General features: G+C 31.3%; 4 protein-coding genes across 5 annotated transcripts; 2 read left to right on the forward strand and 2 right to left on the reverse strand.

Annotated features, from left to right (window-relative positions):
* Window positions 1-797: 797 nt before the first annotated feature.
* Window positions 798-1,864, reverse strand: LOC100814914 (U11/U12 small nuclear ribonucleoprotein 31 kDa protein). Its single transcript, XM_003527485.5, has one exon. It carries the CDS (start codon window positions 1,761-1,763, stop codon window positions 942-944), a length of 822 nt encoding a protein of 273 aa, XP_003527533.1. The 5' UTR covers window positions 1,764-1,864; the 3' UTR covers window positions 798-941.
* Window positions 1,865-2,864: 1,000 nt separating this feature from the next.
* Window positions 2,865-5,793, forward strand: LOC102664044 (histone-lysine N-methyltransferase, H3 lysine-9 specific SUVH1). Its single transcript, XM_041016187.1, has 3 exons — window positions 2,865-2,899; window positions 4,844-5,102; window positions 5,283-5,793. Exons 1-3 carry the CDS (start codon window positions 2,865-2,867, stop codon window positions 5,754-5,756), a joined length of 768 nt encoding a protein of 255 aa, XP_040872121.1. The 3' UTR covers window positions 5,757-5,793.
* Window positions 5,794-7,422: 1,629 nt separating this feature from the next.
* LOC102668196 (uncharacterized) lies at window positions 7,423-10,928 on the forward strand. Its single transcript, XM_006582325.4, has 2 exons — window positions 7,423-8,086; window positions 8,877-10,928. Exons 1-2 carry the CDS (start codon window positions 7,555-7,557, stop codon window positions 10,751-10,753), a joined length of 2,409 nt encoding a protein of 802 aa, XP_006582388.1. The 5' UTR covers window positions 7,423-7,554; the 3' UTR covers window positions 10,754-10,928.
* A 2,534-nt stretch (window positions 10,929-13,462) lies between these two features.
* Window positions 13,463-24,758, reverse strand: LOC100806333 (protein ZINC INDUCED FACILITATOR-LIKE 1). Of its 2 annotated transcripts, none has more exons than XM_003526307.4 (17): window positions 24,570-24,758; window positions 24,442-24,482; window positions 23,174-23,234; window positions 22,970-23,072; window positions 22,758-22,860; window positions 22,591-22,644; window positions 22,257-22,319; window positions 21,986-22,035; window positions 21,282-21,357; window positions 20,686-20,850; window positions 19,996-20,083; window positions 15,459-15,544; window positions 15,248-15,355; window positions 15,027-15,071; window positions 14,830-14,918; window positions 14,298-14,341; window positions 13,463-13,773 (listed from the first exon to the last, which is right to left on the reverse strand). In XM_003526307.4, exons 1-17 carry the CDS (start codon window positions 24,718-24,720, stop codon window positions 13,664-13,666), a joined length of 1,437 nt encoding a protein of 478 aa, XP_003526355.1. In that variant the 5' UTR covers window positions 24,721-24,758; the 3' UTR covers window positions 13,463-13,663. The 2 variants fall into 2 exon arrangements, with proteins under 2 accessions (XP_003526355.1, XP_040872699.1); XM_041016765.1 differs by having other exon boundaries at window positions 24,353-24,482; window positions 24,570-24,677.
* Between the last annotated feature and the right edge of the window lie 1,154 nt (window positions 24,759-25,912).

The following is a 25,912-nucleotide window of genomic DNA, read 5'->3' on the forward strand; positions in this document are numbered from 1 at the left end:
ACGGATTGATATACTCCTCTAAGTTGAACTCACTTTAGAACGTCAAGTAATCCAAGTCGTTGTTGAGAAAATCAACCACTCATATTCCAACACATGCATGATTTGTTATGTAAGATACGTAACATCAACTTAGGATTTTCCCACCAAGGAACTGAGATTACTTCCTTCACCTGCAGTGAAAGTGAGTTGCATCTGACTGATATTCATGTTCGACTGTATGCTCATACATTCACAGTCAATGTAGAACAATTTGGTACAGACAGACACAGGTGCTATATAAAAACATTAAAGAAACATACATAACCAGATATACCATAACAAAGGTATTGAATTTCCCAACGGATATAATTTCTGAAGCCGACACACCAAAGCAAAGACAAGGTTATCAATTAACAAGAGCCTCCAACTACGAAAACTCCATTGTGTATCAATTGTTGTACCAAATTCATTAAAATAGAGAAAAGCTAGTAATACATTCTTCTAAACACACTCTTTACTAGTGATTTAAATGCACCACTGAGGATCAACCAGTAAATATTGTAAAGGGCGTTGTCATCCAATCAGAAACCAGACATATACAAGAAATTTGCTGATCTTTACGATAATTACCTTGAAAGTAATACTAACCGATAATTTTTAAGAGTAATACAAGAAATTTTTACATTGTCAGTGTACAGAAGTTAAATTCTATGTTAAATTTGAAACTTTTAGAACAATTGAAATAGCCTGCAATTCTGATCGACATAAAACAACAGGCAACAACAACAGATTCATCAATTGCAGCTGAAACAATCATCAACCATCAACTTGAAATTCATACCAACAATGATTTCTGAGTGTAAAATTTTCTACATTGACAAAGGGTATAGAAGTTACTAAATTCTTCATTAAATTTCAAACTTCTAGTTCTAGAACAAAATTAAACACCCTTCAGAGTGAGTCTATTCATCATCATCACTCTCGTCACTGAAGTACCCACCCTTGTTCTTTTTCTTCTTACTCTTTCCAGCCACAACACCATCACCATCATGTTGGTTTCCCGCCAAGAGCCTCTCACCAGCACCGTCATCCACAACAGAAGCCCAATTATCATCCTCAAACCGCTCAGCCCCGCCGTCATAATCGTCATCGTCGCCTCCGGCATCGTCATTGTCGTTATGGCGATGGCGGTGGGGGTGGGGGTGGGGCCCACGGCGGGGGCGTTTAGGCTCGGGGCGTTGGCGGGGGCCGAGCTGATTACGCGGGCAGTCGTACGAGAGGTGCCCTTGCTCTCCGCACTCGAAGCAGCGATCGGTGTCGCGGTAGACGCGCTTGCGGATGAACTCGGGGGCGCGGCCGTTGTCGGCGGCGATGGAGGCGGCGAGGGTGCGGCCGTTGAGCACCTTCCCGTCCATCTGCGCGGCCGCATCGTGCGCGTCGTGGCGCGACACGAACTGGACGAAGGCCACGCCGCGGCTGAGGCGCGTGTGGCGGTCCTTGAGGACGGTGACGCGCGCGACGCGGCCGAAGGTGGAGAAGAGCGTGTGGAGGTCGGAGTTCGTGAGGGAGTAGTCGATGTTCGAAACGTACAACGTTGATTTCGACGGAGCCAAGGAAGAAGACGAAGATCCCTTGTTGTTGTTGGATTTGGGATTTGGATTGTGTTGTAGGGTTTGGGTTTGAGTTTGAGTTTGGGTAGGGTTGACGCTGCTATAGCGGTAGTAGAAAACGTCGTCGTCTTCATCGCTATCACTATTTTTCTTTTTCGCTTTGCTTTTCGACATGATGAATGAACGCTCCTTTGTCTTTCGACTGAGTCAGGGATGCTCTTCTTCCGCTCCTCACTCCTTCTTGTTGATTGTCATCTCCCTTTCAACTTTCATTTCATTCCTATTAAATCAGTTTTTTTTTTCTCTCTAATTTATTTTTTAATTCAATTTTGATCTTTTAGTTTTCTTTTCTAGTTTAATTTGGTGCATCACACTCAATTATATTAAAAAAAATCATATTTTACGATGATGTAAATTGAAACTGTTATTAAATTAATTTAAATAATCGTAAAACATATAATTTTTAACATGATCAGTTTCATTTAGATGATATAATTAAATTAAATTAGTTTCAAAAATTAGAGAATAAAATTAGACCCAAAAAGATTATAAATCAAATCTAAATAATAAATTAGAGAATAAAAAAAATAATTTAATCATTTTTTATTTTGTCAAAGTTGTCGTTAATAATAAAGAGTTAACAACATACATTTTAATATATTCCTTTTAACACACTTTTTGTTGGTTAAAATTTGTTTAAAACTACAAAATTTTTAAATAAGGTGTGAACCCATCAAATTTTATAATTTCCCATAAATTTTAATCAAAGAGAGTGTTTATATCATTTTTCTTAATATTTTTATCATTGGAAAACAATGTTTATTTTTATACTATTAAAATTTATAATAAATAAATATGACGAATTTTATGGGAACCACTAAAAAAGTGATCCATTTTGCAACATTATTTTTAGCCCTAAGGTGAATTAAGGTGCAAAATTTTATTTACATCCTCCTCCATCATAACTTACCTCTTCTTCATTGCACTTTCCCTCCCTCTCCTACAGCTGCCACCGACGCCCTCAGCCGTGCACCACCGTCAGAGATGATTTTCGGCTGCTACACCATTTCTCCTTTCTCTGCTTCTTCTCCCTCCATCCACAAAGACAATGATTGGACGCATCAGTAGTTTTCTTTCTCTGCTACCATTTCAAGGGTGTTTGTGGTGAATTGATATTATAGGGGTGCCGTGGTCGTCAATGGAGGAGAAGCCAAAGGAAATAAGAAGAAAAACCTAATCGTCGTCGTCGAAAACCATCTCCAACAACAGCAAACAATGGCCGAAGGAATTGGTGGAGGGGGAGTTGCTAGGTGGGACTAGGATCTGCTGTGGACTATACTACCGTTATTAGATTAACCTAACGGTTAAAATTAAATAATTCAGTGGGAACCACTTACGAAGTGATCCACTTTAGCAATGATCATTTTTAATATAGATTTTATTTTAAATTTTTAATAAATAACTTAAATTATAATATAAACTTATTTTTATCTATTGATGTTTTCTTAATAATGTTTGTTGTGGCTAATTATTGTTTGTCATAAAATGTTATGTCTTAAAAATATAAAGATAAAAGATTGGTTCAATGGTTAACAACAGAAAATTCAGGAGGAGTTGATCATTCTAACTTATACAAACTAACAATCAATCTTTATCAATAAAAACATAAAAAATGTCACATCAATAAAAATTGCAAAGACAAAATAAAAATAAGTCGAGTTACATGAATTAAAAACAAAAGAAATGTAATTTGTAGAAATAAGAAAAAAAATTAATATATTTATAAGAATGAAAAATATATTTTATCTTATGTTAAATATTAATAGAGAATAAATATTGAAGTATGAAATAGACCTATGTGAAACATTTATGAAAGTTGAGTCTTCCATGGTTCATATAATTACATGGCTTGGCCTAATTTGTTTGAAGGTTTGGCTAGTGTAGCACCTATTATTTACTTTCTTGTGTTTTAAGTATTTTAAAACAATTACAAAAGTAATTGAAATTTAATTTAATGAAAAATATAAAAAAAAATGACTATTTGCTTTGGTATTTTATGTCAGCTTTTAGAAAAGTATACCAACATCGGGACGATCTTACAAGCTACAGTGTAACAATCAATACATTATATGGGTGAGTAAACAACCATAAAAAAATGACTATTTGCTTTGGTATTTTATGGGTTTGTGAGGACACTATGCATGTTGTCATAACAAGAATCTTGTTGTGTCTAAATTTCATCCAAGCAGTTTGCAAAGGCTGCTAGTGCCATAGTAATGGCAGTAGGTTTGGGAGGCATGGCAGCAAGTGAAAAGCACCAATATTAGACTACAATCATAATACTACAGTTGTAATCCATAACAAATACTACAACAGGATAAACACTACTACAAAAGCAGTTTTCTATGTCAGGACTTCTACGACGGTTGCAAAGAACCGTCGTAGAAGATGAACCGGTGGCATATTCGTAATTAAGCGCATGAGAATAAACTATTACTTAATAATTTTCTTTTATTTGAAAATCTTTAAACTTTGTAGGCATTTTGGTGTTTCTTTTGGGTTGACCCTGCAACCAAGTGTTTAGCTAACTAGCAAATAGGTTAATGTTTTATCTAATAAGTTTATTACTAATTTCTGCAGTTCACACTTGGGCAAAGACGACTGAGTTTTGGAAGCGAGGTTGGATCTAGCGAAAGAAGTTAATCTCTCACACCATAACAAGCCAAGGTTTGAATAAATCAAAACATTTGAAGGTCATGATTCATTTTATGACTTCACATAAACACTTTATAAATAAATCACTTAAAGAATAAGCAATAATTAGACTACTCTTTTATCTAATTAGTTTATTAGGTTTGTTGAATTGAAATCATTTTGGATAATTGTTAAAATATATGTTCCTTTCTTATGGTGAATTTTTTAAACCACAAGTATCTTTTACTAGAATTAATCAAGTTCCAGTTGGATAAGACTACTATGAATAATCAAATTCTCCTTTCGACTATTTAATGCAATTTCATATCTAACTCTCAAACTCAATATTACTTATTAAGTTTGAACAACATGTCAATTGATTTAAGTGCTCAATAATTTTTTATAGTGATTATGAATCATAATTTTTATGGTCACTATATTTTAAGTGCATTTTATTACAATTAATTTAGATTCACAATAAATTTATTTTATTATTAAAAATATTTTTAAATTACTTAATATAAATAAAATTAATATTTTAAAAATATTTTTATTGATAGGAGTTCTCGGAAACACAATGAAGTAAGAGTCATCCGGGGCATGAGAGATGGTGTGAATCCAAATAACAAAATCTATGTCTATGATGGTCTTTATAAAATCCAAGATTCATGGATAGAAAAAGCAAAAGGTGGTGGTGGTGGTGTATTTAAGTATAAGTTGGTGAGAATGGCTGGTCAATCTAGTGCCTTTGCTGTTTGGAAATCAATTCAGAAGTGGAAATCTGGCACCCCTTCAAGGACCTTTCCAATGGAGATGAGGGTATTCCTGTATCACTTGTCAGTGAGGTCGATAATGTGAAGGCGCCTACTTTTTTCAATTATTTCCATTCTCTTAGACATCCGAAATCATTCAGTTTAATGCAGCCTTCACATGGCTGCACCTGTAATAAAGCATGTGTCCCAGGTGATTTGAACTGCTCTTGCATTAGGAGAAATGAAGGTGATTTCCCATACACTGGCAGCGCGAATAGAAGTTGTTGACAGAGCCAAGGTAAGTCATCTTGTGAGGGAAGGAGATGAGTATGTTTTTGATACAACCCGTATTTATGGTCAATTCAAGTGGAATTATGAGCCTAGGCTTTTGGATGAAGTCGATCCCAATGACTCTACTAATGATTATGCCATGCCATATCCTTTAATTATAAGGGCCAAGAATATTGGGAATGTAGCTAGATTTATGAATCATAGTTGCTCCCCAAATGTTTTCTGGCAGCCTGTCGTGTATGAAGAAAACAACCAATCCTACTTCCATGTTGCATTTTTTGCACTCAGACACATTCCACCAATGACAGAGTTAACATATGACTATGGAATTGCCCAGTCAGATCATGCTGAGGGTAGCAGCAGTGCAGAAACCAAAGGGAGAAAGAAATGCTTATGCGGATCATCAAGATGCTGCGGTTCTTTTGGTTAAAGTTGCTCAAGACCAGCATGGTACTAGCAAATGCTTTCCTGGCTAAAAAGGTTTTGAGATCTCTTTCATGTTTCAAACCTCCTATAGTCATTCAGATTCAACATTGTAATAAACATTTGTGCTTCTCTCTCTCTCTCTCTCTCTCTCTATATATATATATATATATATATATATATAAATATAATATATATTTAATTTACACTTTTTTGTTTCTTTCTCATATTATCTTAAATTTGGTATAATAAATAAGGATTTTATGGTTTCCCAACAACAAATGTATGTTATATAGGTTAGATCTGTTAGCTTCCAACTTTACCAATACACTTGAGTTCTAGAACAGAGACATTATGCTAGAATAAGTGAAATGTAGTAATGTACAAATTCATGCATCATGTTCCATTGTCAGTTTCTGTTCCTCCTATTTTCTGAAAGTATTGCATAACTACTCATTCCAAAGGTACCATGGAAGTATCAAAATTACTTGTCTGCAATTTTGGTACTGTTCCTTTGCACACTATTTAATTCAAATTTTTATTCTGCTTCTCTGGGGTTGTTGGCATGTATATGTTGTTAATTTCCATATTGGCTTCAAATTAACTAGACATGTAAGTTCACAATGCCTTGAATTCACTTCAGGTGTTATCATTGTTTCTTTACTTTGCTTGCATGTGTATTTGTGCTTTATTTGAAGTTTTCTCATTTGTCTTTTCCTCAAATTTGCAATTTTGGTTTATGGAGCTTTTAAAGATTTTGTGAACACATGTTACTGAAAACATACGGACGAATTGCACTTGTTCTGATTTTCATCTATAGAACTTGCATATTTGTTTTCTCATGTAGGAAAGCTAATAGCTAATTATTATTTCCATCTTTCTTATTTTGTTTTAACAGAGGAGGATGATCTTATGTTGAGAGCCAGATCCAGTTTAGAAGTTCAAGTTTAGTGGAGGTATGGTTCCAAATCAAGTTTAAGTTTGCTTGACCATAAATAAATCATGTGACTCTCTGGACATGGCCCCTTTTTTGGATCCAATCATATCATAAATTATCAGTTATTGTATAATTTGTGTAATATTTTAGTTGGGAATGACCATGATGCGCCAGAGAAGTATATAACTAGAGCTTATCTCTGGCTTTTTCCTTTTTACGCCAATTTGTTGTGCTGTAATTTATGTAGTTAAGAAGAAAAGATTTTTTTTTTTTTTGTATTGTACAGGCCCATTTATTGTTTTTATTTTATTTCACTTATTTATTTCTCTTATTTTCTGTCCGATTCTCTTAAACCAAATGTCTTATTTTCAGTCTATTTTTCCCTCGTTTTTTTTTGTTTTACCAAACAAACCCTTTCACATATCTTTTTTTAAATACCCAAAACCCTTCCATTTCGTGAGTTTTGTACCCCTCCCTTCTATTATAACTATCATCTTAAATTTTTTTTTTTATATAGATCAAGAAATATTAATAAATAGATAAAAAAAGTGATAATTTTATTAAATTAATATTATTATGATTATTAATTTTTTGTAATAAACGATGCAACACAATGATTGTTATTTTTGAGATAATTTTTTCTTCTCGCATCATAATTATTTTGCAAAAAATGAAATATTAGCTATTAGGTGAGTTTGGTATTGGGCTAATTAATTTGACCCTCCAAAAACCCAAAAGAGCCCACTACTTTATACGAGTAATTGTTGCAAAATTTTCTTGATCTGCGAGAGTCTTCACTCAATAAGTTTGGAATACCCCTCCCATGACCAAAAAATTTCATCATATTACGAAGAACTGAACATTTGCGATGATGCAGAGTGATAGTAGCAGTAGAAGAAGCGTAAAGAGAGGAGACATAGTGTGGGTCAGAGTCCACTTCCCTCACAAATGGCACCCCGCACTCGTTCTCTCTTCCCGCGACAACCTCGGCGTCCAAGTCACCTTCTCCTTCTCCCCAAACGACGCCGTTTCAGTTTCACCCGCCACAACCTACTTCGTCGAGTCCGAGGTTGTCCCCTTCGAGGAAGCTTTCCCTTCCCTCATCACCCGCCGCAACGTTGACGCGCCGCCGCTTCACTCCGCGCTCCGCCTGTTGGGCCAGAGGGTCCTTTCCGGGCTGCGGTGCCACTGCCTAACGGGCCGGGCCCAGGCCCAACAACAATCGGCCCGCGAGTTCGACCCGGTTGGGGTCTTGGGTTTTGTTTTGGACGCCGCGGTTTCGCCGTGGGTGGAATCCCCGCGTTTCGCACACGCCGTTAGAGTTGTTGCTCAGGTTCACGCTTTTCGAAGGTATTCTTCTATGCAGCACAAGAAAATTTACAAACAGAATAAAGAAACAGGTAACTTTCTTTTTCTTATTTTTTTTAAGTGATTTCTCAAATGAGTGTTGAGAAGTTTGGATTTTTATGTTTTGACAATTTTGCCGATTTTGTTTTGTGAGATGGGAATTCTGATTGGGGTGTTTGATTATTATTTCGTTTGCTGGGAAATAGTTAAATTAGCTGTGATATTACATTCTAATCGATCTGAAACTTTGGTTTTTGATCTAAATGTTTACATGCTTAATGCATTCTAATTAAATTCTTAAGTTTATATTAATTTATCATTTTATTAAAAATGAATTAAAGAATTTTTGAGTTAGAGAATATTTATTATATATGAAAATTTTGTTCTCCCTTTTCTTCCCCCCAAATTTAGACTCCAAAGCATACCTTAGAAGTTGTAGGACTAATATGACTATTTACAGTTACTACTAAACCAACAAATAAGAAATTGTACAGACAAATCCAAAAAAAAAAAGTATTTTTTTTATAAAGTTTCTGGCTGTAAATCTATGACCTCTTAGAGAGGCTCTATTGATTGTTGTTGTTGTGATGATCATCTGTGAATTGAAATGTGCAAACTTTGATGAGTTAAGGTTTTCCATTTTCTTGGAATAACTAAGCTGCTTGTCCCATATGGTGAATAGTATCTCGAATTTAGAAACTTGTGTTAAATTAACTATGTTGTCTGTTCCAGTGGTGTTGCTACCCGGTACCCCTATATCATTTTTCTGACTTTAAGTGTATATGCCATTTATTGATTTTGCCTTGTTTTTTATTTTATTTTTTAACAATATATTTTTCATAGGTGATGATAATGTGAAGCTGCTTCTAATTTCATCTTTGAGTCAGACGGTGCACAAAGTTACTCAAGAATCTGTTGCCTTGGAACCCAAGGAAAAATGTCAGATCATATCCAAAAATGGGGAGAAAAACAAAGCTATTGGTGCTATAAAAAGATTGAACTCAACAGTTCCAGTTTGGGAAGGAAATTCTGCACACTTGTTTAAGAATAAACATCTGATTATTTCACAGAATCTTGTGCACTCTCCTGCTTTAGATCCACTTTACATGGTGCGAGAAAGCCTAAAATCTGCAAGGCTGAGCCTTCTGGGATTCAAAAATAGATCAGACCAGGGCATAGTTGATATCTGCTTTGAAGACTTTTCTACTATGAGTAGAACTCACATCTCAGTTCCTTCCAATTTTATAATTCATTTGAGAAACTACATTGATAAAAGAAAAGACAATGTACTGGGGCTTTGCTGGAGATTGCCTGACAAAGAAACCACCGTTATATATCTTAACAGGGGGAAAAGAAGGCGACTAGATAATAAACCAGCTTCATGTAATGATTTTCCTCAAATTAGTGAAGTTCAAGAAAGTGAAAGGGATGGAGATATCTCAAAACATACCACTCCTAGGATCTCAGACATTAAGATGCTTGAACCAGAAGGAAGTATCCAGAAAGGCCATGAGGCCTCAACATGCGTTTGTGAAACTAATATGAACTTCACTGAGGAGGTTCAGAAAGTGGATTCAAAAAGAAGTAAAAGATGTGAATCATTGTCTAACTTGGTGCAGCACGTCCATTCTGATAAGTGTGAGGTTGATGCTAGTGAAGCAAAAGTTAAAGGTATGTTAGGATCTGACTCATCTGTTTACCAAGAAAGACTGCAATTGAGTTGCAATCGCTATACAACACCTCTCAAGTCGAATAGGTCTGCAAGATACATATCAAAACATACTAGAACTAGGATCTCAGATATTAAGATGCTTGAACAAGAAGGAAGTATCCAGAAACATCATCAGGCCTCAACACATGTTTGTGAAACCAGAATGAACTTCACTGATGGGGTTCCGAAAGCGGATTCAAAAAGAAGTCAAACTTGCGAATCATTGTCTAATTTAGTGCATTGCTTGCATTCTGATGAGTGTGAGATTGATGCTAATGCAGCAAAAGTTAAAGGTACGTTGGAATCTGACTCATCTGTTTACCCTGAAAGGATGCAAATTAGTTGCAATAGTGTTACAACACCTCTCAAGTCGAAAAGGTCTGCAAGAACAGAATTATCTTCTGGGGATTGTTTGGTGGAGGGTAAGGATCGCTACCAAAGTGTTGCTTCTTGTTCAATATTCAATTCAAATGTTGGACAGCTATCAAATACATATGTCCCCTTTTATCGTAAATCTTTGATCATGAAGTTCCCCAAGAATTTCAACCTACCATCCAAGGAACAGTTAGTAAAGAAGTTTAGTGTATTTGGCTCAGTAGATTCGTATAGAACAAGGGTCTTTTGCTATGCTGGCTCAGCTCTGGTGTCTTTTTTACAAGAAGCTGATGCAGTTGCTGCATTTAAATATGCCAAAAAGAAGGCCTTGTTTGATAAGGCTAATGTCCGGTTTTGGCTTGACCCATTTGAGCACAGAAGAAGAGGATTCAACCCATCAACAAATAAACAAACAGGACCACCACTGAAATCTTGTTTGAAATATTCCAATTCCTTGAGTAGGGAAAACAGGAAGAAGCATCGCAGAGTAAGATTTATAATATCTGCTCCTGTGCCCCCATCAACAAGTAAACAAACAGGACCACCACTGAAATCTTGTTTGAAAAATTCCAATTCCTTGTGTAAGGAAAACAAGAAGAAACATCGCAGAGTAAGATTTACAATAGAAACTTAGTTGACATGAATTTACTGTATGAAGAATGTCATCGCATTTAATTAACTTCTGTTGAGCTCATCTTTGTTCCTTCTTTTATCATGGCATTTCCTCATGCAAGCGATGAAAAACAGCTAGCATTTAAATGCAAGGGGAAAAATTATTTTGGTATATATGAAAGATCTATCGATTGAAATGTTGAATATCTAAAGTTATCTGTTGTGTATCTTCTGAGTTCTGATCTTGTTGATAGTTCGTTAAGTTAGGGTCACAAATTAATAAGCCCGGTTCAAGTTGAAAATGTTTAAATTTGATTATTTACATGTTTAACTTGTATATTCTTATGCATAAAAAAACTTTTATAATCTTACACTATCAATGAGTTTATGTAAGATTTGATTATTATCAATTTATTTGTTGAAATATAATTACATATCATTAAGACTATTTATGTCAAATCTTATAAAAATTGATTGTCAATAAAAGAATAATTAAATGGTTTTAATTTTAATAATTTTAAAATTAAATATTTCATTAAATTTGATGTACGTTAATTAGGTATAAAATAATTATTGATTAACATAAATTTTGTAATATAATCTATATGATAAAAGTTTGATTATTTAACAATCAAATTTGTGATAATTTTTTTTATAAGCAAAGAATTTTATTGAATTTTGTGATAAAATTATTTAGATAAAAATTCTTGAATGATGTTAGAGTGGTTGTATATTTAGTTTGAGTGTTAATTTTTTTTAAAAAAATATTTTTAAGATTTAAAAAATATGTATCAACAATAAAATATTTTAAGGTGTTATGAGGTTTTCACTTCTTTAGAATAGATTAAAAACATTGATTTGTTATTTTCAATTATAAACCTGTTTTTAAAAATATTTTCTAAATTTTAAGCAAAAGTAGTTTTACTCTTATTTTACGTTTTCTTTGAAAATGAAAATAAAAAACCCTTAAATTAAGCACCATCTAATTTTTCCTTATATGCATGTGTTTAACTGTTTATATGCTTTTTATAATATATATATATATATATATATATATATATATATATATATATATATATATATATATATATATATATATATATATATATATACACACACACATACACACACACATATATATATATATATATATATGTATATATATATATATATATATATATATATATATATATATATATATATATATATATATATATATATATATATATATATATATATATATATATATATATATATATATATACACACACACACACGTTATTACAACTATATTTTGGATTGTGCTTTTGTGTTACTTTGTTTCCTCACCTTAAAAAAAAAATCCTCTTAACATGCTTTTACTTTGAAACCAACTCTTCATATATGCATTTCAACAGCTATTGATCTAAATCAAAAGAAGTTTGATTTTCTTTGTGAATGAAAAAGTAGACAGTAGAAGAACTTCCCCCCTTAAATGTGTGCAACTGACTTTCCCAGGATTAATTAGGATTTAAAGTAGTTAATTTCCAAATATCAAGAGTCTCACATCAGAAAATCTTAAACCTGAAAATTATAAATAAAAAAAAGTGAGGAGTAGATTAGAAAGTTGATAACTAGTAGAGTAGTGTATCGTTACTTTTGGTTGCAATGAAGTAGCAAACAAAGAAAATTAGCGACAAGAAAACTCAACTTTCTGTAAACATTCGTTGATTTCGAGCATGAGTCCCATATATATGTTTTTCTCCTCATCACAAGCGAGAGCTTAGGATATGGAGGGCTTAGAAAAGAAACTCAATTTATAATACTTATATTTATATAAAATTTCACATTCCTATTTTAAAATATTTTTTTACAAACTAATTGTTTAAAATAATATTAAAGATAATATACATTTTAGTATGCGTGTAATTTTCAATTTTTATTTTTCATAAACCAGCTCTTTAGATTACATGGACCGTTGTAGATTAAAACCAACGTACTGCCCCATGCTAAAATAATGAACTCATTATTGTTTTTACATGTTAATCAGTTGTACTTGTTAAATTGAATATTCAACTTCTTTTAATGCATATCGTTAATTCAAATTTTACCATTTAAAGTTACAATTAATTAGAAAGTCATTAAAATGGTGCACAACAGAAAAGTTTGACATGTGCATAAAATTACCATTTATGTCTTAATTCTTTTCTATATTATTCCCTTTAAAGTAAGATTTTATCAAGTGATTAACATATTTGACCTCTTTAAGATTGTTATTTGTAAACACACTTTCTATTTGTGTGACCAAATTTCATTTGTATATAGAATAGATAGAAATATATGGATTAAAATATTTTTTTTTAAAAAAAAGATGGACTAAACTATTAAAAAAACACAACTTTTCGAAAGATATTAGGATAACATAAGTTGTATATGTTGGAGAAGAGTGTAATTTACTAAAAAATTAATAATATATATTTTGACAATACGATTTCAATCAAATTAAAAATTTCAAACTCAATCAATTGGCACTCATACTTACACAAATTCTTTTTCAATATACATTCACCTGTCTAAAAGTTCATTGAAATCAAACTCACATGAAACAAATATCCAACATAGCGCAATTTAGTCCCAAAATTTCAAACTCAATCAATTGGCACTCAAACTTACACTAAAATTCTTTTTCAATATACATTCACCTGACTAAAAGCTCATTGAAATCAAACTCACATGAAATAAATATCCAACATAGCGCAATTTAGTCCCAAAATTTATAAAAGGTATCAATTGAGTATTTCTGTAGATTTGTCTGACAAATTTTGCTTATTACATCTTTCACTTAATTTCTTAACATCCATTAACAACAGTCATCCGTAATTACTCTAATCTCAGCCTTTATGCATAAAATTGAACTTGAGATGCTTCACCCTTTATGCTAATTTTATTAATATCATTTTAATAGCTCTAAGGGCAGTTTCTTTATTGTTAGGAATGGTTTGAATGTCAACAACACTCCAAGTCCTTCAACAACATTGAGAGAAAAGAAGATCAAATGTGTTCCTGCGTTTGAATGTATAATAGTGAGTTTCCAAATACAACTAATAAAACAAAACATACTCCAAACTATGCTGAAATCTTAGATTTGCTTTATGACAGAAATGTTATATTCGTTATATAATAATTTATTGTCAATCATAAACATCTTCCATCTCCACAAAAAAAAAAAAAAAAACTAAAATGTGTAGAACAAGAGTTCATGCTAGTTGTAAAATTATAATTTTTTTTTGTTTCAAGACACAAAATATTTATGCTATTAAAAAGACAAATAAGGCTTAATATTTTATTCTTAATGACACACAAGAGTGGTCAAAACATTAACAATATTACATTATAGTGTATGTTTGAATCAACTTACTTTGAAGAAATGATCACTTTTTTTAGCTTCTTAAAATATTCTTTATTTTTTTTTAGAAAAAGGACATAATTGTCCAATTTCATGAAATGAACATATGGACTGAAAAATTCAAACTTCAACTCACAAAATAAAAACCAGCATACACATATTAGCAAGTTAAACAATATACCTGGGAGGAAAGTAGCATTTAACCGCTTTTGGGAAGATGTTAATCTGTGTCATGTTGACCAAGAGCAAAATAGAAAACTAGTTATAAATTTCAATATATAGATGATTATTGTCAAAAAGTATTACCAATTAATATTATGTCATACTTTATACTAAATATTTTTCTGGTGAAGCATTTATTATTCGTAACTGCATTAAAAAGTGGAAAACATATATGTAGGAAAAATATTGAGATAAAAAATTATAGATCAGAAGTTAAACGGAAACTAAAATTATAATTTAACCTACTATTTATTATTACTTTTAAGGCTGGTCTTGACATTTTACTGGTCTGCTGTTAGCAATTACATTTTAATACATTATCTTGAATATTATTGATTGAAATATATTAAAAATTATAAAATTATAAATCTCACTTGTTTTGTATTTTTTTATAAATTGTAATTAGCCTTCCTCTTTGAACAATAATATTTTTGCACAGTAACTTTTAATTAACATAAAAGCTGAAAAACAAACTAAGGATATATACTCACATTGCACCACCTGCAGCTGGACCAATAACTTTGAATGCTGACATAGCAGTCATAGAAATGCCATTAGCTATTCCCCTTTGTTGTTGTTCCTATTAATTTCCAAGTCAACATACCCTTAATGTTGCATTCCCATTATAAAAATTCTTTTGCAGGAAACTAAAGAGAAAAAAAAAATACGTCTCAAAATTAAACCTTACCACTGCTCTATTTTGTAAAATTAATAAACAAGTTGTAATTATCTCCTATACAAGTCACGCAAAAAGAACACAGTAAGTAGAGTTTAACAAAAGTAAAAAGGTAACATTTGCTTACTGAAATAAAGTGATATGTACTGTACTGCGATTTAGTGAATCCAATAATTATTTTATGCTCTTAGCCTATCATATCATAGAGAATATAAAGAAAGAGATTTACTTACAATAATCACATTGTTTAGAATGGAAGCAATATATATCGCTGCATACAGTGTGAAGCCAGACAACATTGTCATGAAGGGGTAGCTTTGCAAGATGGGTATAGATAACACCTATTTACATGGGGCCAAATAGCAACACATAATTTAATTAAAATAAATAGTGAAATGCAGGATTATAATTACAAAAATTGTCACAAAAAAGGTAAAAGCTAACCCCTGAGATACGAGCAAGGCTAACAGGCCCACAAGTTTTTTGTATTGATTGGTATAGTCCAAGTTGGAAGATTATAATAGCAAAACCTAATGAATGAAGAATAAAAAATTAAGTAACACACAAAAATTTACATACAATATAATCCATTTGAATTGCTCTAGTGATAGAAGTTTGGGTGGTTTACATGAAGTCTTAGATTCTAACTTTAATATCATCATTGTACACAAAAATTGTACATCTTTATAATCATAGAAGTAATAGAAAGAGAAAAAAAATTGTATAAATTATATTATGCAAAGGTGTATGAATAATACAACTTTTCCAATTAAGACCAATTACAAAAAAAAGAGAAGTTATCATATGTATATAAAAAATAAAAAGTAAGCTGGCCGGTGTAGGGGTGGAGGAGGAGAATATGCATAGATTTGAATCCATATTGAATTGTCAATTGATGAAAATTCCTTTTGTTTATCTTGGAATTCCGATGGGGGCAAATTGTAAAAGAATTTCTACTTGGAAATCAGTGCTGGATAAATTCTCAAAGAAACTTGTTTCATTGAAACGTTTTCTTCTATCATTTGGAGGTTGGATTTGTCTACTAAAGTCTGTGTTATCATCTCCCCCCCCCCCCCCCCCCCCTATTCTTTTTCTCATTACATAAAGCACCTAAAGGAGTAATGAAGGATATTGTTAAGCTACAAAGAAGTTTCTTGTGGGGGGCAAAAGAAAATAAGAAGAAACTTTGTTGGGTAAGTTGACAACATGTTATCTGAAAGAGAGTGGGGGACTGGGGATAATGGATCTGGAATGTTTTAATAATGCCCTAGTAGCTAAATGGATGTGGAAAGAGGGGGAGGACTTATTGAGCAATCCGACAACTTCAGCGTGGTGGAAAGAGGTACATAATGTGTGTTCCAAAAGTGGCCAACAACATTGGTTTTGGAAGTCTTCAAGGTGGAAAATTGGCAATGGAGGTAAAACTTCCTTTTGAAAGGAATTATGGCTTGACCAAGAAGTCATGGGAAACAAGTTTGCCAGATTATTTGCTATTTCATTACAAGCTGACTGCACCGTTAAAAAAGTTGGGAGGTGGGAGAATGATGTGTGGATTTAGGTTTTGAAATGGAGAAGAACTCTCTTTGTTTGGGAAGAGGGATTAAAAAGAAATCTTATGTAGTCTATGAGTGATGTGGTATTAAAAAGGTGTTGTTGAACATGTGTTAGATGTTGTCAAGATGGTTTTGATTTTTAATTTGAATTAGTCAATTGATAAGATTTTGTTATAGTGCTATTAACAAATTAGTTTTAAATTTTGAATTCGTTTAATTTTGTTATTGAATTATCAATAGGCAATAATAGTTCCTAAAATAATGGAGGATGAACTACTATTTACTTATTTTAATATATTTAAATATGAGGATTATTCAATAAAAAAGAGTGGGCAATTCCAAATTAAAATCCACGTTCTTCTTTGTTATTTTTTCCTTCTCTCATACGTTTTTTTCCCTCAAATTAAAATCAAAAATTGGTATCTAGAGCTCTCTTCTTGAGGGACTTGTGAAATGGATGTTGACTCTAGTTTCTCACAAATTATTTGTGTTTTTGATGGGGAGAGTTATGACCTTTGGAAGGTGAAAATGAAATCCTACATGGAGTCTCTTCATTTGTGGGATGTTGTGGAAGAGAATTATGGAGTGCCTCCGTTTGCCTAAATTTCTCATTGTGGCCCAAATAAATTTGCTATTATTTAAAGGTAGAGTATGAAGGGAATTATAGGTAGAGTATGCTTACTTTGGAAAAAAAAAACCAAGAAGGCAAAGGCAAAGACATGCCTATTTACTAGTGTTTCTCAAACAATCTTCAATAGGATCATGACTCTCGATTCACCCAAAGAAATTTGAGATTATTTAAAGATAGAGTATGAAGGGGATGAACACGTTCATGGCATGCAAGTGCTAAACCTGATGAGGAAATTTGAGGTGTAAAAGGTGAAGGAATCTAAGACAATTAAAGGATACTCGAACGGATTTTCTGACATCGTTAACAAGGTTAGATTGCAAAGATATGAAGCATCAATAATCACTTTGGAGATTACAAAGGATCTTTCCAAGATCTCTTTGATAGAGGTCATACATGCCTTGCAAGCCTAGGATCAAAGAAGATTGATGAGGAAATAATCAACAGTTGAAGGAGCTTTACCAACCAAGCACCAAAATATAACCAAATACAAGAAAAATAAGAACTTTGATGGAATGGGATCAAGTTCAAGATCAACCAATGCAAAAGGAAATTGGAAGAAATCTTATCAGCCTTGCCAACATTGCGAAAAGAAAGGACATCCTCCATTCAGATGTTGGAAAAGACCTGATGCTAAGTGTTGTGAGTGTAATCAAATGGGGCATGAAGTTGTTATTTGCACAAACAGGAAAAAGGCTGTTGATCCAGAGGAGGAGTACTTGTTTGTCATTACATGATTCTCTAGTATTGAATCAAGTCAAAATTGACTTATTGACAGTGGTTGTACTAACCACATGACAAACAACAAGGATCTATTCAAGGAATTGCGTAATATAAGCACATTGAAGGTTCGAGTTGAAGATGACAAGTTCATCACCGTGAATGGAAAGGGAACTATAACAATCTCAACCAACAAAGGTGCAAAACTTATTTCTGGTGTATTGTATGTTCCTAAAATTGATAAGAATTTGTAAAATGTTGTTCAAAAACACAATTTGTTTGACTAAAGATGCATAAGGATATTCTCAAAGTAAAAATGAGAGGAAAAAAACTTTGTTTTAAATCCATTGGAAGAAGAACAAAGTCTTTTTCAATAAAAGAATATCATTGAATGGTCTCACAAAAGACAAGAAGCTAAAGAAACACAAGCAAATTCTAAAATGGCAGCACCTAAGTTCCAAAGTAGTTCAACTAAAGAAAAATCTGTAACTATTGCACAAGAGCATACAAATAATAAGATACACTTGGGGAAGAAAGATGAAAGAATTGAACAAAATGAGAAGTGTTTAAAGTCATTGACTAACAACCTGAAAGCTAAAAATGCCAAGGTTCAATCACATGTGAAGGAAGCAATAATCTTTTAGTAATGTAAATCAACATGTTGAATTTCTAAAGAAGATAGGAGTTTATAGTCTCCAAGACAAGGAAGAGTGTTGTTGAACATGCCTTAGATGTTATCAAGATGATTTTGATTTTTAATTTGAATTAATCAATTGATTAGAAGTTGTTATCGTGTTGTTAGTGAGTAAGTTAGTTTCAAATTTTAAATTAATTTCTGATTCTATTTTTGAATTATCAATAGACAATAATAATTACTAAAATAATGGAGTATGATCTTTTATTCAGTTTTTTGAATATATTTAAATATGAGATTTATTCAATAAAAAAGAGGATCATCTGTTCCAAGTTCCAACTTAAAACTCATGTTGTTCTTTATTATTTTTTTCTTCTCTCCTACGTTTTTTCCCTCAAATTAAAACCAACAAAAGGGATGAGGAGGATTCATGGTGCTAGGAGGATAATACTATCTATAAGGTGAAAGGAGCATATGAGATTTTGCATGGGGAAATAGACTTAACATGCTCTGATTTCTTCAAACAGATTTGGATATTCAAAGCTCCTTCTAAAATACTGGCTCATGTCAGGCTGGCAACATTGTGGATTATCTGGGGACAGAGAAATGAGATAGTTTTTAATGGCGGTCAGTGCTGTAAATTGAAGATGATGGAAATGATTAAGATGAGGTCTTGGCAATGGAATAAAGCAAGATTGAAAGGTTTTCATTTTTCATTGTATGACTGGTCACATAATGTGAGATCAGTTATGCAACAAAATGGGTGATGAAAATCGTGCATGGCTTACTATTTTTCTGAGGTCCTATGCGTTGGATGCAAATGTGAATTGTAGCTGTATCAATTAATTGTGAGGTGGGTAGTCATTAATACTTTGTTAAGGGCACAAATTGCGGGGAGGTAGTGACTGGTGATATGAGTAACAACGGTTTTGATTGGGTTCCAATTATGGCCGTAATCTGATTATATTGAATATGTTTTGTTTTAATGGTGGGTGGAGATTTTAAGGCAGTTAATAATCAAGGAGCAAATTTTGATGGGCTGTGAGTGGAAGGATTGTGAGGAAGTTTGGGAAGCATTTAATACACAGAAAATTTTTCTGTCATTGGATGGGAATAGATGATCTCCAGTAGTCGGGTGTGGAAGGTGATGTGATTTTACTGCAAGACCAAATAGCATAATTGTATTTACTGCAAGGAGAATTAGAAATGAATTTGGGTTAGGGTTTTGGATTGGCTTGTGGTTACTATATATTTATATGACTACTCATTGTTAATATGCAGTAACCCAAGTAGCAGAATCCTTTTGATTTCAGCCAGCTGTTTCATGTGTATAAAGGTTGGGTACCTTTGTATCCCTTTTTTGATATATCTTTTCTTTTTGCTGATTAAAAAAATGTATAAAAAAAGTTTATGTGCTAGAATTTCATAGATGCTATAAAGGCATACCTGAAACTACTAAAACATTACCAACACTGTTGGTTGTAAAGTTTAAACCTCCCAACCATCGAGGACTGACAGCCCATAATGAGAAAACCTGACAAAAATGTAAAATAAAATAGTGTTTGCTTATATATAGCCAAAGAAATGAATATCAGAATTGTAAAATAAAATCAATCATGATTTTTTCACACTTTCATTTTTTTTAACGCTCACCTTCATACTTCCCTCTATCCTTCAATAATAATTTTATTTTATAATAAGGAAAAAGAATGTGTTATATAAGATTGTCAATATATAAGTCCCCAACCTAAAGTGTAAAAGGAATAATACAAAAGAAGTACCAAACACTCTTAATCCTTGTAGGATAAGATAAATGGAAGCACATTTGGACGTATAGCAAAAAGAATGAGAGAAAGTTATGAAATATTTACTTTGAAAAATATTTTTTTGTTTTTATTTTCTATTTTGACTGTCACATTAAATCTATTCCCTGTTTTAAAGATTAATTTATCCCGTAAACACTAAAAACAATTTTTTTTTTATATTCTCTTTTTGTTGTACAGATCTTTCTTAATTAAAAATAAATTGAAAAGGTGAAAAATTCATAATTAACAAGAAAAATAAAAATTAAAAAAGAAAACATTTTCTGAAAATAAACGACCTTTAAATAGCAACATCTTTAAGTAGGAATAATACCTCAGAATAAGCATTGTCATGAAGTGAAAAAACACAATAAACAATGATAGATGACATTAAAGGCCAATTTCGGAAGACACTTTCATTGTTTTGGACCACCTTGTCTTTGTCGGGGGCCCTACTTCTGATTTCTAAAGCTTCAGGATTGTGGTTATGATTTGTCTCCTGTGTTAACACATTTTAAAACAATTTCGTAAACAAGAGAAGCAAAAAGAACGAACCAAAGTAAAATAAGTAACGAAATAAAGACTTAGTCTGAACCACATGTTATATACATAAGGAGATTGTTATCATTTTATTCTTTCTTAACACTTAGTTGAAATTTATGCAAATCTCACTAAATTCAATAAGAATTAATTAGATGAAAAATGAGACCTATGTTATTTAGTGAACTTAACATGAATTTCACTTAATAAAATGGTTGTGCTAGAAAACATTTATTAGAAAATATATTTGAATATTTCTTGGGGAAAAAATGCGGCTATGAATATTCATATATGTTGTTATTATGTCAAAATTGAAGCACAAAACAAAATAAAGGAACAAACATCTGTGACTAATGAATAGATGTGTTAGAACTAAATTAAAATACATACCGGAAGCCAAATGCAAGCAATTGCAACGGAAAATGCAAAAGTTGATATAACCAAGCAGGGCAAGAAGTAGGGAAACCTAGAAAAAGATTTATGTTGACCAACACGAAAGTCAGAACAATAGAACAAAAAAGCAAAACTGAAGAAAGAGAGAAGACATACGATACATTAGGGTTATATATATATATATATATATATATATATATATATATATATATAGAAAGACAGAATATCAAGTGAGAAATGAAGACTATTGGATCATAAAATCATATATGTATGATGAAGATTAAAATATAAATACATATAATTTTTTAGATAGTCATATGACGACTAACTTTTAATTAATTTTCATCATTCATGTATAATTATATCATTCATATTTATAGTTTTCAATTTATATAACAATAATATATATATATATATATATATATATATATATATATATATATATATATATATATATATATCACTTTATAAACCCTATATAAGCACAAAAGTCAGTTACCTTTTTATAAGTATATAAATTGAAATTCATTAAGATTAAAAGAATATAGCTGAGCAATATCACAGGAAATGATCACATGATTTAGCACAGAATCTGGTACATAAGACTCCCTTACCGAAACATGCAGTAACACTAACAAGGCAGGACAAGAGAGGTGCTATTACAAAAGCTATAGCAATACCGAAACAAAATCTAGACTTACCTATCCCAAAAGGAACCCTTTGAAAATAAATATGGGTATTTTTCTACTGGCTGTAAAAAAATCATAAAATATCAGAGAAACAGGTCACATATGTTGAAAGTGGGATAAGTGTTTCTAAATTTTCTATTCCTAATTTTGTAATTTTAAAGTTTCTAAGGGACACAGATGGAAGGGAAACTCACATGTCTTATTATTTCCATGTGAAAAATCCATGGTTTTTCTGAAGGTGTATTTCACTAATCGAAGGAATAAATAAAAAACAAAAAGTTACCTGAGCCAAATAACCTCCCAATGCTGGGCCAAGTGCTAAACCTACTCCCCAAGCAGCAGAGACCTGGAGTATCGATCACTGTACGAATTATTTGGATGACATCCATGTATTTCTAATACATCATGGTAGATATATATAACACTTGTTGGGATAATTTGTTTTAGAAATATTTTCAGAAAGAAAAAAAATGAAATGAGTTTTTTTATAAGTTTAAATTAGTTTATAGATAAGCTAAATAACTTGTGCAAAAGTTCATTTTTTTTCTTCATTTCTTTCTTCTACTGTTGTTTTTAGATAAATTTATCCAAATATGTTTATAGTTAGTGATGCATACGGTTGAGAGTCCCAGAGGTTGATATTCTTCTCGAAATATTTCAGAAGAAAAAGCCTGTTAAATTAATAAAGGAGATTATGATACACATAAATTATACAAATCAATTGAATGAATTGATATTCAAGTACACGAATTGGAAATTTTATAGAGTGTTGATTGGCACCTACCTTGATTGTGCCCATCACACCATTTAAACATCCAAGAAAAAGTCTTGTAATAACAGCCATCCAAAAACTTGTACTAAGGCCGAATAGTATGTTGAAAATGACACTGAAATCAAATAAACATAAAGGTGATAAAGCATCACTGTTTATGTGAAACATTTAGTGTAACTTTGAAAGAAAACATGCATCCACCTTTTTGACTTGTATATACTTACACAGAAATAACACTTATAATCACAACAGGTTTTCTACCATAGCGATCAGCTATCATTCCCCACAACATAGATGTCAAACATCTACCAAGCATGAATGCAGACCCTACAACATTTTTCACTCACATGAAGATCATAAATAAAGTAATTTATGATGATAGAAGTATAGAACAAACGAAAGAATGAAAATACTAAAAATAATTTTACCAATATAGCCAGCATAGGCACTGATATCTTCCTCCCCTTCTGCAATATTAAAATCCTTCACCTGAAAAATAAATATTTATTACATATGTATATCTCAAATATTGCCTCATTGAGGTCGCATATTATGTGGAGCAAATTAAGGCCATTCAATGACCACAGTTTGACTTCATTAGTATTTCTTAAAAGGTAAAAGAAAACAAAAAGGAAAAGACAAAAACAGTAAAGTAATTAAAAATTGACATTCACATTTCCCAAAGCTTGCAATAATCTATTAAAATATAAAAAAATTATTATATTCAGGAGTAACTGTCTAGCTATTGAGCTTTAATTAAGATTGTGACTACTCCTTTTAAAAATTCAGCTAAATTTTAAGTTTAAATATATTTTTGATTTTTTTAAATTAATTTTTTTTCACTTTATATTAGAAAATACAAATTTATAAGGATTAAAAATAATATCTTATATGGATCAAAAATTAAAAAAATATAAACTTACAATAAAAACAAATTAAAAAATAAGCTTATAAAAACCAAAAATTAAAAAATATATATTAACTTATAGGATAAAAAATTAAAGATCTCCTGGCCCGTGCTTAAATTAAAGATCTCTTATTCATTAATAAAATTCTTTTGCATATAAAAAATAAAAAAAAAACTAGACATATATGTTCATTCATGATGTACAGAAAAAATTATATTTAATTTTCATTGAATCTAAATTTTTTTTTAGACAAAAAATATACAAATCATATATAAAATTAATTTCTGATTTAATAGATTAAAAGATGATCGTGTATCTAATTCACACACAAAAAAAAGATAAACCAATCACAGAAACAATATTTTTTATCTTTATATATTCCGTGTTATAATTTTTATACTTTCATATATTAACCAATTTAATTCTCAAGAAACACATGGATTTAGAAATATTAAACATGTTTGAGCCAAAGTATCAGGATTGAAACTATATTTTTCCCTTATAAGCCTGGATTGACATTTGAAGTGATATGCTATTTCTAGAAATATTTATAAAATGTTAGGTAATGCAAACAAAAAAGTACCAAACATTTTATTACCTGCATCCTGAATTATACGCACAAAAAAATAAATTTTAAATTGAAACAAATCATCTGATTTCTGTATCCAAGAAGAAATCTAACTGTACCCAAAAAATTACCTGATTTATCTAGAGTAATTAATCAACCGTAAACAACTGCACCTGACAAGTAGAGTATGCATGGGGGAGATTACACTATGAAAACTCACCATGAAATAAAGGAAAGGATAGAGAGAAGAAACAGGAAGAGCTGCACACAGAACAAAACAAATAACTGGCCACGAGAAGGAATTATTTATTTATCTTGAAGTGAAAAAATTTACAGTACAATGCTTACCACCGCACAACACCACAATCCATATATGGACGAGATTTCGAATGGAGACATCCTTTTCCAGCTCCTTGGCTCTATCAACCTTGCAACCAGGGCAGTTCTCATAGTACTGTTTCTTTAAAAGTGGTTCTCCAATATTAGTCTCTTCTGTCATGTTCGGCACAGAACAAAACCTAACACTTTGTCTCACAAATCTTTTACATATATATATATATATATATATATATATATATATATATATATATATATATATATATAAAACAAACAAAGAAACCATAGAGGAAGTAAGAAGTACTAATAAAAAAGACAAAAACATATGTACAGGGATCCATTTTGGGAAGAGTAATTTTTTTAGAATTACTTATTATTCTTATTGTTTATTTTCTTAAGACTTAGTGGTTATATTTGTATAATGACATTAAAGTGTTTAGGTTTCTCTTATTTAAAGTGTTAGATACCTTTTCAATATCAATACAAGGCATTTTCATCAAAATTGGGTTTAAAATAAAAACTAATTATCATAATGGGTTAACTAAGAAAGCATTTAATTATCAAAATGACTCATTTTTGCCCTGGAGGATGTAATAAGCGCCATCTTGAGGGGGCCTTATGCATTTTGTGTAGAAGGTGCATGATTCCGGTCAGATATCTAGCGTGTTGACACTAAATACATGTTTAATAAATAGATTTTGTATTATATTTTTAGTTTTTACTCAAGTTAACATCGATCAAGCCAACACAAAATACCTATTTAATTTATTAAATAATTCTAAGAATAAATTAATATTTGTATTTATTATAGAAAACACTAAAAAAACATTAATCAAAGTTATTAAATATCAACAGAGGAGTTATAAATGTATCAACAAAATAATTAAAGAAACAAACAAAGAAAATCATGTAACACCCCACTTTTTATAAAATAAATTACAAAGGATGACCTTATTTTGAGTCGAGGTAATTTTATTATTTAATTAGACATGTTCTATTTAAATATGTTTTAAAATATATATATTATAGGAAACACTAGTATATATATATATATATATATATATGTGTGTGTGTGTGTGTTTTTTTTTAAAACTTTAGTATATATCTGTATGTGTTTTAAAACTTTAGTATATCTCTCTCTGTGTGCGTGTGCGTGTGTGCGTGTCTATAAGAAAAAAAACTAAGGATAGCTAGTAAATATTAATAGAGGAGTCATAAATTTATCAACAAAATAATTTAAAAAATAAACAAGGATGTCTCTTATATTCCTCTATTTTCAACTTATAATGATGGGTCAAATTAGTTTCTAGAATTTACAAAATAAAAAATGGTGTTATAACAAAAATATATTTATT

This window comes from Glycine max, chromosome 6 (assembly GCF_000004515.6).
Source record: "Glycine max cultivar Williams 82 chromosome 6, Glycine_max_v4.0, whole genome shotgun sequence".
In the NCBI taxonomy this organism is placed as follows: Eukaryota; Viridiplantae; Streptophyta; class Magnoliopsida; order Fabales; family Fabaceae; genus Glycine; species Glycine max.

Bases quoted from the DNA above. Each gene is read 5' to 3' on its own strand.
- LOC100814914 (XM_003527485.5), bottom strand. From the start codon at position 1,763: ATGTCGAAAAGCAAAGCGAAAAAGAAAAATAGTGATAGCGATGAAGAC.
- LOC102664044 (XM_041016187.1), top strand. From the start codon at position 2,865: ATGGCCGAAGGAATTGGTGGAGGGGGAGTTGCTAG. The intron at 2,900-4,843 runs GTGGGACTAGGA...TTTTATTGATAG, and splicing joins GGTGGAGGGGGAGTTGCTAG to GAGTTCTCGGAAACACAATG. The intron at 5,103-5,282 runs GTATTCCTGTAT...GGAGAAATGAAG, and splicing joins CCTTTCCAATGGAGATGAGG to GTGATTTCCCATACACTGGC.
- LOC102668196 (XM_006582325.4), top strand. From the start codon at position 7,555: ATGATGCAGAGTGATAGTAGCAGTAGAAGAAGCGTAAAGAGAGGAGAC. The intron at 8,087-8,876 runs GTAACTTTCTTT...TATTTTTCATAG, and splicing joins CAAACAGAATAAAGAAACAG to GTGATGATAATGTGAAGCTG.
- LOC100806333 (XM_003526307.4), bottom strand. From the start codon at position 24,720: ATGACAGAAGAGACTAATATTGGAGAACCACTTTTAAAGAAACAGTAC. The intron at 21,358-21,985 runs GTAAGTCTAGAT...ATCTTTTTCTAG, and splicing joins AAGGGTTCCTTTTGGGATAG to GTTTCCCTACTTCTTGCCCT. The intron at 15,072-15,247 runs GTAAGTAAATCT...TGACTTGTATAG, and splicing joins TTCTAAACAATGTGATTATT to GAGATAATTACAACTTGTTT.